General features: G+C 35.9%; 1 protein-coding gene across 8 annotated transcripts in view; it reads left to right on the top strand.

The window, feature by feature from the left end:
- RNF38 (ring finger protein 38) overlaps positions 1-12,143 on the top strand; it is a 128,171-nt gene that overhangs the window by 93,867 nt on the left and 22,161 nt on the right. For all 8 annotated transcript variants that reach the window (XM_018052174.1, XM_018052173.1, XM_018052172.1 and 5 more), the window contains 3 exons: positions 2,559-2,772; positions 8,677-8,844; positions 10,087-10,257. In XM_018052174.1, coding sequence (XP_017907663.1) covers positions 2,559-2,772; positions 8,677-8,844; positions 10,087-10,257 — 553 coding nt within the window. The remainder of the gene's footprint in view (positions 1-2,558; positions 2,773-8,676; positions 8,845-10,086; positions 10,258-12,143) is intronic.

Below are 12,143 nucleotides of genomic sequence, written 5' to 3'. Positions count from 1 at the left end.
AAAGTTATATGCAAACTTTTAGCAAAAGCAGAATATTTGCATGAATCAGAGTATCTCCCCAAGAAAATAAAATCTATCACTGCTTCCATTTTCCCCTTCTGTTTGTTTGCCATGAAGTGATGGGACTGGATGCCATGATCTTAGTTTTTTTATTATTGAGTTTCAAGCCAGCCATTTTACTCTCCTCTTTTACCTTTTCAGTTCCTTTTCACTTGCTGCTATTAGAGTGGTATCATCTGCATATCTCAGGTTGTTGATATTTCTCTCCTGGCAACCAACTCCATGGACCATAAGAAAATAGTGTCTTGGCAGAAACCTGTTTAGCCAAGTGATTGGTAATACATACGTAAGCATGCGTGATGCATATCAGTGTCATGGGGCCCTTTATACAGTGCACTGAAAAGGACCTGTCCACCCTGTGATATCCTTTCCAGTAATATGTAAGCCATGCAAGTCATGAGAAAACATCAGACAAGCCTGGGTTAAAGGGCATTCTGCAGAGTAAGTGTGTCTTCAGAGGTATCAAGGTCGTGGAAGACTGAGCTGCGTGGATTGGAGAAGACTAAAGAAGCATGACCACTCTGCAGTAATGGGATCCTGTATCGGATTCTGAAACAGTAAGGGAACATTGTTAGAAAACTTGGGTGAAATCTGAATACATTCTCTTGTTTAATAGTATGATACCAAGGTTCATTTCTTAATTTTGATAATTTTTTTTTCTAATAGAAGATAGTAACATGAGGGAAAGCTGGGTAAGGGTTATGCAAAGACTATATGAAAAGTATCTCAAAATAAAACATTAAAGTAAATTCTAAGGTAGATGGCACCTGAAAATCAATGAAATATAGTTTGTCGGTTTTGAAGCAGAAATGCAAAAAAGTTACGCTGAACATAAAGATAGAGGAAGCAATGAATGGAGCAGGAACCTTGAGGGTTAGTATTAAGAGCACTGGAGAAATTGATATTACAAAAGAGTGTCCCTTGTTCTTTTTAAGATTGGGCAATTGAGAGAAAGAAGAAACAGATTTAGAGGTGCAGAGTGCAACAATTAAGGGAAAGGTGACCTGTCCTCAGTAAAGACTGCTGAGATGGCTGTGTGCAGCTGTGTCTAGAAGGGGGCTGCTTTGCCTCTTGTGCCTGACGTGGAGTACATTTTTATTGAGGCCTGCTGTTGTTTCAAATTGCTACCCATGCTGAGCCCTTATAAAAAGCAGTGGAGCTGAATTGTGGAATTAAGGGATGTGGAATAGAAGTCTACTTATGATAACAAGTGTTACTTGTGTTTAACTATGTAGATGACAAGTGCATAGAGAGTGAAAGTGATTTCTTTCAGTAGCCAGTTCAATTCAGTCACTCAGTTGTGTCTGACTCTGTGACCCCATGAAGCACAGCACGCCAGGCCTCCCTGTCCATCACCAACTCCCGGAGTTCACTCAAACTCATGTCCATCGAGTCGGTGATGCCATCCAGCCATCTCATCCTCTGTCGTCCGCTTCTCCTCCTGTCCCCAATCCCTCCCAGCATCAGGGTCTTTTCCAGTGAGTCAGCTCTTCGCATGAGGTGGCCAAAGTATTGGAATTTCAGCTTCAGCATCAGTCCTTCCAATGAACACCCAGGACTGATCTCCTTTAGGATGGACCGGTTGGATCTCCTTGCAGTCCAAGGGACTCTCAAGAGTCTTTTCCAACACCATGGTTCAAAAGCATCATTCTTCGGTGCTCAGCTTTCTTCACAGTCCATGACCACTGGAAAAACCATAGCCTTGACTAGACGGACCTTTGTTGGCAAAGTAATGTCTCTGCTTTTCAATATGCTATCTAGGTTGGTCATAACTTTCCTTCCAGGGAGTAAGCGTCTTTTAATTTCATGGCTGCAGTCACCATCTACAGTGATTTTTGAGCCCCTCAAAATAAAGTCTGACACTGTAGCCAAATTCTACCTAAAAATTCTGTATATCACTAGAGTATTTATGCTGACACTATCTCACAGTCATTTTCATTCTCAGTATTTTTTGTTACTCAGTTATTTGCAATTGTAAATAGATTAAATGTTTTTTAGTTTTTACTCATTTTTTTAAATTGTCATTTTGGGCATGTGGGAACTGTCTTTTCTATATGCCTTAGCCAGTAGACAAATATAAAATGCGCATTAGGCATAATTGGGATTACTGCCAAGATATATGCAGATTAAAATTTGTTTTATAATGTTTATAAAATAAAAGGGACAAATAGTAGGTTAAAAATAGTAGGTTAAATCATAAGAACTTACTGATATTTGTCTATAAAAAGGGCAATTTTATACAATTAAACCCCCACCCCCAAAATGACAGTGATTGGCTATTGGTTTCTAAATAACTCTCAGAGCTGATTATCAATTTTGTTTTCTTCTGTTATTTTTTAAAAAAACATGCATTCTATTTTGTGTTTAGAGCTGGTGATGAAACACAGCAATTCTTTAATACTATACTGCTAATGGATTACAAAGAGAGACAGTGCAGAATACTGATGGATCACAGCAGTAAACATAACAACCTCTTTGACATTTTTACTATATTACAGTCCTCCTGTCAGGCGTCAGAGAGGAAGAAGGGATCGTCAGTCTCGACTTAATTCCATTAGTCAAGATGAAAATTATCACCATCTCCCTTACGCACAGCAGCAAGCAATAGAAGAACCTCGAGCCTTCCACCCTCCGAATGTATCTCCCCGTCTGTTACACCCTGCTGCTCATCCACCCCAGCAGAATGCAGTAATGGTTGACATACATGATCAGGTATAGTAACAGAATTTCCGGGAAATACAGATGCTCAAAGTTGGTAGCAGTTTATTAAGGTTGATTGTTTTTTGTTGTAGATTACTTATACCTGAAAGGAAATAGTTTTACCTAAAATGAATCTATTTTGGATAAGTTCATCATTCTTCATTGAAGATTAAAATTTACTACACAGCTTCCTTAATGTTGAACTTAAAAAAAATTAAGATCAGGGTTATAAAAGCTCAGAATGATTCATTGTAATAATTGATTTGAAATGACTGATAGAGAATTTAATAGCAATGTCAGTCGGTCAGCTAGTGGTTTGAGGATATACTCCTGTTTTCTGTTTCCTTCCAGTTTCTTCTAGAGTAATCCAGTAGGCAAGACAGTTGGGTGCAGCTTTGCTTACAAGTTTTCCTAGGTCTCCACTGAGATGACAAGTACTGAGCTTTCTTTCCCTTTGTTCCTGCCAGGAACTGAGGAACTAGCTGAGAAGAGGGTTTGCCAGACCAAAAATTGACCAAAATTGTATGATTTTCTGAGGTCAGAGATACAAATCTAGACATATTCTTAAAAGTTCCTGGATTTTAAGGGTTAGGAAAAAAAAAATCTTCCAAGTTTATAGACAGCAGAAATTACAATGGAAAGAAACTCAGACTAGCATTCAGTTTTTCTTTTCTTAAAAAAAATTACAGCACTGGAAGATAAAAAGCAATAAAACTACCATATAGTGACAATTGAAAGAAAATACGATCTTGCACATACTGTGTAAAAGAAACTGGTCACAGAAAGCCCCAGTTTGTATAATTTCTTTTATATGAAATGTCTAAATTAGGCAAATCCATAGAAACAAATGAAGTGATTGCTTATCATTAGAATAATAGGATAAATTATGATACCTTCATGCCATGGACTATAACTATTAGAAAGAATTACTTAGAATTATGCCAGGAATACCTACACACTATTGCTGAGCAAGAAAAGCAAAATTGAATTAAGTGTTACGTTCAGTTTTGTAAAACATAACAATTAAATATTTGTATACATAGGACACTGAACATAGAGAAAAATATGGAGAAAATATGGAGAAAGATACACTAGGGTTGGGGGGTTGGTTAGTAAAGTGTAGGGAAAGAGAAGGTAGGTAGAGGTGGAATCAAAGAAAAGGTGAAGTCTTCAGAAGAGGTGGTATCTCATTTGTGTGATATTGCTTGAGTCAGTCATGCTCAGTTCTGTCAGTCATGTCCAACTCTTTGTGACCCTTTGAACTGTAGCCCACCAGGCTTTTCTGTCCATGGAATTTTCCTGGCAAGAATACCGGAGTTGGTTGCCATGCCATCCTCCAAGGGATCTTCCGACCCAGGGATCAAACCTGTTTCCAGCATTGCAGGTGGATTGTTTACTGTCTGAGCCTTCATCTGTATAACGTATACCACAAAGCTTGATGCAAACTAAGACACGGAATGCTGAGCCACCGGGGAAGCCCCTGAATCTACGTATTGAAACAATTGCATATGTAAATACTGGAAGAATGCAAGATACAGAAAACCTGAACAGACCAACAGCTGTGGAAGAAATTGAAGGCATAATTAAAAACCTGCTTATAGACTACATCTGAATTCTTATTTCTATAAAGAACTGAAAGTTCCAGTTTAAACTGTCCTAAATCATAGCCATAGGTATAAATTTTCCAAGTATATTATGTGAAGCTCCTTAATAATAAAACCTCATAGACAGTACAGGAAATGAAACTTTTCAACTACTTTCCCTCTAAGTATAGATGCCGATGTTGAAATAATAAATGATAGCTAGTGTTATAGTAAAGTAGTCTATCCTGATGGTGCAGGATAAATTCAACATTAGGAAATCTTCAATATAAAGGGAAAATGCTTTATTTTGTTAATAGATGCAAAGATATAAAATTTTGCCATCATATCCAATAAAAGATCTTAAAATGGAAAAAGGGAACTTTATTTTCTAGAGCTGTCAGTCAGGATTATTGAGAGCATTCCCACTGATTAAGGACAACCACCATCTCCCAGAGTTTCCTCAGTTTCATGTCCATTGAGTTAATGATGCCATCCAACCATCTCATCCTCTGTTACCCCCTTCTCCTGCCTTCAGTCTTTCCCAGCATCAGGGTCTTTTCCAGTGGGTCGGGTCTTCATATCAGGTGGCCAAAGTGTTAGAGCTTCAGCTTCAGCAGAATAAGAGTAACTGGCACCAGATGTAATTTGCAGTCAAATTCACATCAACTGTGAAGTTAGTCAAAGTATTTGGGACTGCAGGTACCTAGAAGACATGCATGTTCTCTTTGGAGGATGAAATCTTCTTTCTAGTTTTCAAAGAATTTCCTCAACTAAATTTTCAAGGACAGTAAACATTAAACAAAGTTAACCAAATACATGAGGAAAGAAAGACTATAAATGAAAACCAATAGAAATAGATCCACAGTGAGTTCACATAACATTTCAAGCAACATAAGTAACAGTAAAACTTAAGAGTGCTTTCTTGCTGGTACCTGGACTAAGCCAAGGTGATGACTATCACTGCCTCTATTCAGTATCCTGGAATCTAAGCCAGGACTGGGGGCTTCCTAGGTGGCTCAGTGGTAAAAATCCGCCTGCAATGCAGGAGATGCAGATTTGATCCCTGGGTGGGGAAGATACCCTAGAGAAAGGGAATGGCAGCCCATTCCAGTATTCTTGCCTGGGAAATCCCATGGACAGAGGAGCCTGGCAGGCTACAGTCCATGGGGTTGTGAAAGAGTCAGACCTGACTAAACAACAACAGGCCAGGACTGACGATATAGGGTAAGAATAAGAAAAGAGCAAATAGCGTCATAAGTAATTGCAGATGAGATAATCATACAGGTAGAAAATCCCAAATTATTAAAGCAACAATACAGCAAATCAGTTATATTTCTTTATACTAGTCAGCATAATTAAAACATATATATATACTTATACTAAACAACTCAGTTTTTTCAACATATAAGCTGGGGCACTGAGGGTAAGGAGAAGAGATGAAAGTGGCAACTATAAATTTAAAGAGACATTCTCTTTGTTTGTAATATGTAAACCATTCTTGGATACTGATTGAGACAAAGTAAAAAAAAGTTAAGTCATATATAACTTTGATTATACAATTGAAGTTTTGAACACTGACTTCATTTTTTTTTTAGGAACTTTTCGTTAAGATATGTTGATATTGGCTGTGGTGGTTATTTTAAGTGTTGTCTTTTAGAAATAAGTACTGAAGTATTTGTGAAGCGATAGGTTCATAGAATTCAATAAAGTATAGAAAGGGAGGAGTTGATAGGATATATGGTCTTGTGGTTTTGGAGACTGTGATAGATACAGGGGTTCATTATACTATATGCATAGTACATATATATGTATAGTACATTATACTGTACATACATTGAGCATGTTTGAAATTCTCCATATCAAATATGCAAATAAGAAAGTACAACTGAAATCAGAATAACATGAAGGAAGTTAAGAGTCTTAACAAAAGATGTTCGAGTCCTTTTTGATTACAAAACTGTCTAAATAGATATTTGGCTTGAAAGATCCAAACTTGTAAAAACTGTCTGCTTTCAGAACTCACATACATAGAATTAGTATATTCCAAGTAAATTTCCAGTAAGCTTTTGGTGTAACCTGAGAAACTGATTCTGCTATTTCTACAGCACTTCAAAGGACCAGGGATTATCTAGAGCAGGAAAAAGCAAACTACTGCTGGCTGTTTTTTGTAGAGTTCTGTTGGAATACAGCTATGCTTGTTTGCTCATCTGTCATTTGTGGGTGCTTTGTGCGGGGACCAGGATGGCCCACAAACTTAAAATACTTACTTTTCTGGCTCTCAGTGAAATAGCTGGCCAACTGACACTTTGGTCTTGGGTCTCTGAGGCCAGGTGGTTCTCAAAGTATGTCTTGAATTAGCTGATCAGCAGCAGCAGCACCTGGACATTTATTAAAAATGCAGATTCTCAAACTATACACTAGACTTATCAGGTGTGGGACCCAACAGTGTGTTTTAAGCCAATTAAGAGAACTTTTGGTGTATAATTCTGAAGTAAAGCAAGTTGGGCAGAGTAACTCTTCCAATTATTAGGATTAATTATAAAGCTGTATGAAGGCATTTTTGCCAGAATAATTAACCAATTTGGTATGGAAATAGGTAACCTATCAGCAGTATAACAAATCCTCCAAACTTACAAAAGAATTTTGAGTAATAAATTTAGTAAGTGGTATTATTTATGAAGAAACCTAATTTCTTGGAGGTATAGTACTATAGTAGTGATCATGTAGTGACATGATATTCTAACAAAAAGCCTGAATATAAAATTGTTCTTTGTAAAATGACATTTAATACAGTTAATATAAATTAGGATTCCAGTGGATTTTGAAACTGAATAAAATTATTTGAGGTTATTTACATAAGAATAAATGTATAAAAATGGCCCAAAATAAAATGAGAAAAAAGTATGATAATGAGAAGAACTTGTCTTACTAAATACTGACTTTTCTAGTAAGAGACTGTAATTGAGACAACACAAATTTGGCGCAAAATAGATCTAGGTATGTTTGGGAAGTTACTGAATAGAAAGAAAGAGGTAGTTCAGTTTAGAGGAAAGGGGAATGTTGATTTACCATTAAATAAAAGATTTATCAAAAGAGAGATCATAGACTGAGAAAATATTACATGTACCTCTAAGTAAAGAGCCAAACTGTAAGTTAATGTGAATGGACAGCCTTGTAGAAAGTGGGCAGTGAACAAAGGATATAGATTATTTACATAAAAGGAAATCTAGATGATAATAAGCATATTAAAAGGTGTTCAACCTCTCTAATCTGAGAAATAAAAATTTAAAGTAAACCCGGTAGATACTGGTTTTTCCCCCTTCCCCCACTGTAGTGTTTGTATAACAAGCAAGCATGTTTATTATGCAAATATTATACATCTGCCTTAAGTGGAGGTGCTGAGAGTCTTGTTACTACCATTGGGATTGTGATTTAATCCATCCAGACTTTTGCTAAAGTTTAAAATATATTTACCCCTTTTCCCAGTAATCCCTGTGAAATAAATGAAACTAATGTGTAAGGATATATGTTCAGTGATGTTTTTTATGGTTGTTTTTGGTATTGGTAAAAGGTGAATACAACTTAAAGTCCTTTATGAATGATAGGATTGTGTTAAAGTGATGACTGTATTTGAAATATCTTGTTAGTGTCAAAAAGAATGAATTGGCCTTAATTTCTTTAAAGATATATCTACAATATTAATTGGAAAAAGTAAGTTGCAAGGTAATATCTCATTTCTGTTAAGAACAAAAACAAGCATGACAGTGGTTCATGCTTATGTTTATATGCTCATGGAGAATGATACAGGAGGACATATTTTTAAATGTTGTTTGCTTCCAGATAAGATGGGAATAAAACTGACCAGGGGAGAAGGGAATTATTTAATTTTTTTAAAATGCTACTTAACATTTCACTAGTTGCAATTAAACAAATGGTTTTTTTCCCTCGTTTTGAATGTGAGCAGGTTATTAGCAGACATGTTTCTTTTTTCCAGATTTCCTCCTTAGAAAAGTTTTCTGCTCTGTAGAGCAGGCTTGAAGAGTTAATATAGCAGTTCATTATCTCCTGGACTTTTCAAGTTTTTTTGAGCGAAGAGTCAGGCCCAGTTCAGTGGATATCATATACTGCTCTTTAAACAGTTTTTCTCTACAGTAACAAGAATATTTTGGTTGAAACTGTTGCAAAAGTACATTGTGAACAATCTGTGCAGTTAAGAGTAGAATCAATAAATGCCCAGATTTTAATTTTTAATAATTGATGTTTTATCCAAACTGTTAAAAGTTTATCCAAACTCACACTCAAGTCTTTCTGTTCTGTTTCTCTCTTCTAATAGCTCCATCAGGGCACCGTCCCTGTTTCTTACACAGTAACAACAGTGGCACCACATGGGATTCCCCTCTGCACAGGCCAGCACATCCCTGCTTGCAGTACACAACAGGTCCCAGGATGCTCTGTGGTTTTCAGTGGACAGCACCTCCCTGTCTGTAGTGTGCCTCCTCCAGTAAGTCTGTGCAGTGCTTCTATAGAGTGGCTAAATATGTTTTATCAACAAAACACAAGAAACTTGGAGCTTTTCACTTTCAAGTAAAAAAATGCAATTTTATTGCAACAGAAATCTCAGTTGCACCTGTACAGTAACAGTTCAGTAGAATTAGCTTTAAAACTTGATATGTTTTTACATTGATTAAATTACACATATTTTAACATTCTTTGAAGGTCAAAGCATGTTCCTTCACATGTCTGCACTGTTTATAATTAAACCTTAATAAAGATTGTCCTTCAGGTTTTAACTTAGGATATTGAACTGATTAGTAATAAAGTCTCAGAGAATTTGGTGATCAACATTAATAGTCTCAGCACTTGCTGGGTTTTTAATAGGCACTTTGAGTTGCTTAGACTTACTAATTCCATACTATAGGAAGCCTGTGATGAAAATAGTACCCTCATTTTCTAAATGATGAAATTGAAAATGGTGTGCTTAATATCATAGAAGCAATTAGCATGAGAAAACAAGAGTTCACACTCAATTCTTTGCCTCTTATAAGCTTATACTTTATCCTTTACCAGCCCCTAGTTCAGCCCTCTTATTTGAAAAATAGGTTGCTGAAAACCAAAGAATTTAAATGACTTGTTAAGGTCAATAAAGTCTTCAAAGTAAAGCGCTTTGCTAAATCTTAATATAATCCTAATAATCTTGTCTGAATTTGGGATTAAAACAAACGCATACAAATACTAACACCAATTTAATAGATTAATTTACCCATGCATGGTTTCTCATTAATAGATTATAGAACCAGTGTGCTAAATTAGCAAACTAAAATATTGAGAGATCATAAAGCATTTAGTTGTGAATTGCGCTCTTAGAAATAAAAAAATCTACAAGATTGAAAAGGACAGCTTCTTGGAAAGTAGTAATGTCTGCAACATTTTAAGCCAAGTGGGAAGAGATTCTTTCTCTGGCACTTTTCCTTTATTTTCTTAGGTATTACAAAAGCTTAAGTAAAAGATAAGTGTTTTGACTGATTTGTAAGAGCTACGTAAAATCCAGAATAATTACTAGTTACCATTTATTTTACTAATAAATGCAAAAATGCACAAGTATCTCATTGTTACTATAGGTTATTAAGACATTTTTATGATTCTGGGAGGACTGTGGCAGTAACATTTCGATCTGATTGTATAGTATTTTTTTAAATTACTATATTCTGATACTCTCAACAAAAAATAATGATTTCTTTTACAGATGCTTCAAGCATGTTCTGTTCAGCACTTACCAGTACCGTATGCTGCATTTCCACCCCTTATTTCCAGTGATCCGTTTATTTTACATCCTCCCCATCTTTCTCCTCATCATCCTCCTCATTTGCCACCTCCAAGCCAGTTTGTCCCTTTCCAAACACAGCAGTCACGATCGGTACGTATCTTTTTTGTCTTTTAACTTTTATAGAATGTTTAGATATAAAAGATTAATTTAATAGATGTTTAAGTTATCATTTAAAAATTGTAACTATGACACTTTCCTGGTTCTTAAAAGAACTAAGAATCCCCACACATAGAAATATATATAAGCAATAATTGTACCTACAGTTACTTGGTTTATTAAGTTTTTCTAGTTATTTTATATGAAACTTGTCTAATCAAATTTATTCTTTTGTATCTGCAATCCTTTGGAAATTGAATCTGGAAAAAAAACGGTTCTAGTTTTTCCTTTCATACGTTTCTAAAATGGGAAAATGAAAATATTATAAAAATGTTTTTACTTGTTAGAATAATATTTATATTAATTTAAGCAAGTAAGTAATCCTTTGAACCGCAATTGTTTTTTTCCAAAGTCTGGCTTTATGCTGTGTTCTGATGAAAAGTAGATGAGATACTCTGTTAGCATAGTTCACTCTGTACTGGAGCTGGAATATAGCTGAGAAGCATAATATTTCCAGGGCCTGGAGGGATCAGTTGGAGGAAACACACAGGAAGAAGACCCCATTGTATTCTAGACAGGCCAAGTTGAACATCTGAACCATGATTAAAGGAGAATAAGGGAGAGAACATATGGAAATGCTTTGAGTGGAAATGGCCTTGTGAATGGAGCTTGATGGTTTACCCTAACAGAGCCTGACCATGCTTTACTTAGGATTTATACACCATGCTTAGTCTCAAGAAGAGGTGAGATACGAGCTTACTTGGCTGCTTTCCTGAAAACTAGGAGCCAATTATGACAGAAGTTTGGCTAATCTGAAAAGTTGAAACTACTCCCACAAGAAAATCTTTTATTAGAATCAGGACAGGATTCATGCCAGGATGTTCCTTAGGAAGCTTCCAGTATCTGGGAATTCAAGGTTAAAACTAAATTTAGCCATCATACAAGCATACATAAGCTTCCAAAGTAACTGTTCGCAGTTACTTGTATTTGAATAATGTGTTGCTGTTCTCTTAACTGTGGGAAGAAGTTAGACTAACATTTAAGAATACATGTTCCCAAGAGATCAGATTGAAAACATCAGCCCCAAAATGTGTACACAGATGTTCATAGCAGCATTATTCCTAATAGCCATAAGTAGAAACATTCCAGTGTCCATTAACTGATGAGTAGATAAACAAGGCATGGTATATGTATCCAGTAGATGACCATCCAACTCCAAAAAGAACAAAGTACTAATATACAAACTACAAGATGGATGAACCTTGAAACCATGCTAAGTGAAAGAAGCCAGATACAAGGGCCACATCCTGTGTGATTTCATATATATGAGATGTCCAAAATAAGCAAATGTATAGAAATATAAAGTACATTAGCAGTTGTCTAGAACTTGGGAAGGACTGAGGGAAATTAGATAGTGGTGATGATTGTACAACTCTTGTGAATATACTAAAATCCACTGAATTATACCCCTTAGCAGGGTGAATTTTATCTCAAGCTATGTTTTTTTTTTTTAAGATTGGGGGGAGGGGGCAACATAGGCTATGTGCTTTGCAAAGCACTGTGTGCTTTCTGAACATTGTCTTGGTGTTCAAATCACACTTTGGAAGTAGGCTGTGAACATGTTAGTTCTACAGATGACAGATTAAGTAAGGTTCAGATTAAGTAATTTCTATAAGAGCCACAGGTCTCATTATTTACAGCACCAAGAGTTTGTCTAGTGCCAAAGCCCATAAGGTTTCTACTATAAAATAACTTCCTGCTGTGTTCTAAACTGTTTAGCCCTAGTTCCCTAGTTTGATTTCATCTGTTAAAGGTCGTGTCTGAAATTGATGTAGTTCAGTGTGCTATGACTTAAGTAACTTCAACTTTTATGTAACTGG

This window comes from Capra hircus, chromosome 8 (genome assembly GCF_001704415.2).
Source record: "Capra hircus breed San Clemente chromosome 8, ASM170441v1, whole genome shotgun sequence".
Lineage (NCBI taxonomy): Eukaryota > Metazoa > Chordata > Mammalia > Artiodactyla > Bovidae > Capra > Capra hircus.
The sequence above is the reverse complement of the archived record's forward strand: the minus strand, read 5'-3'. Positions and strand labels throughout refer to the sequence as shown.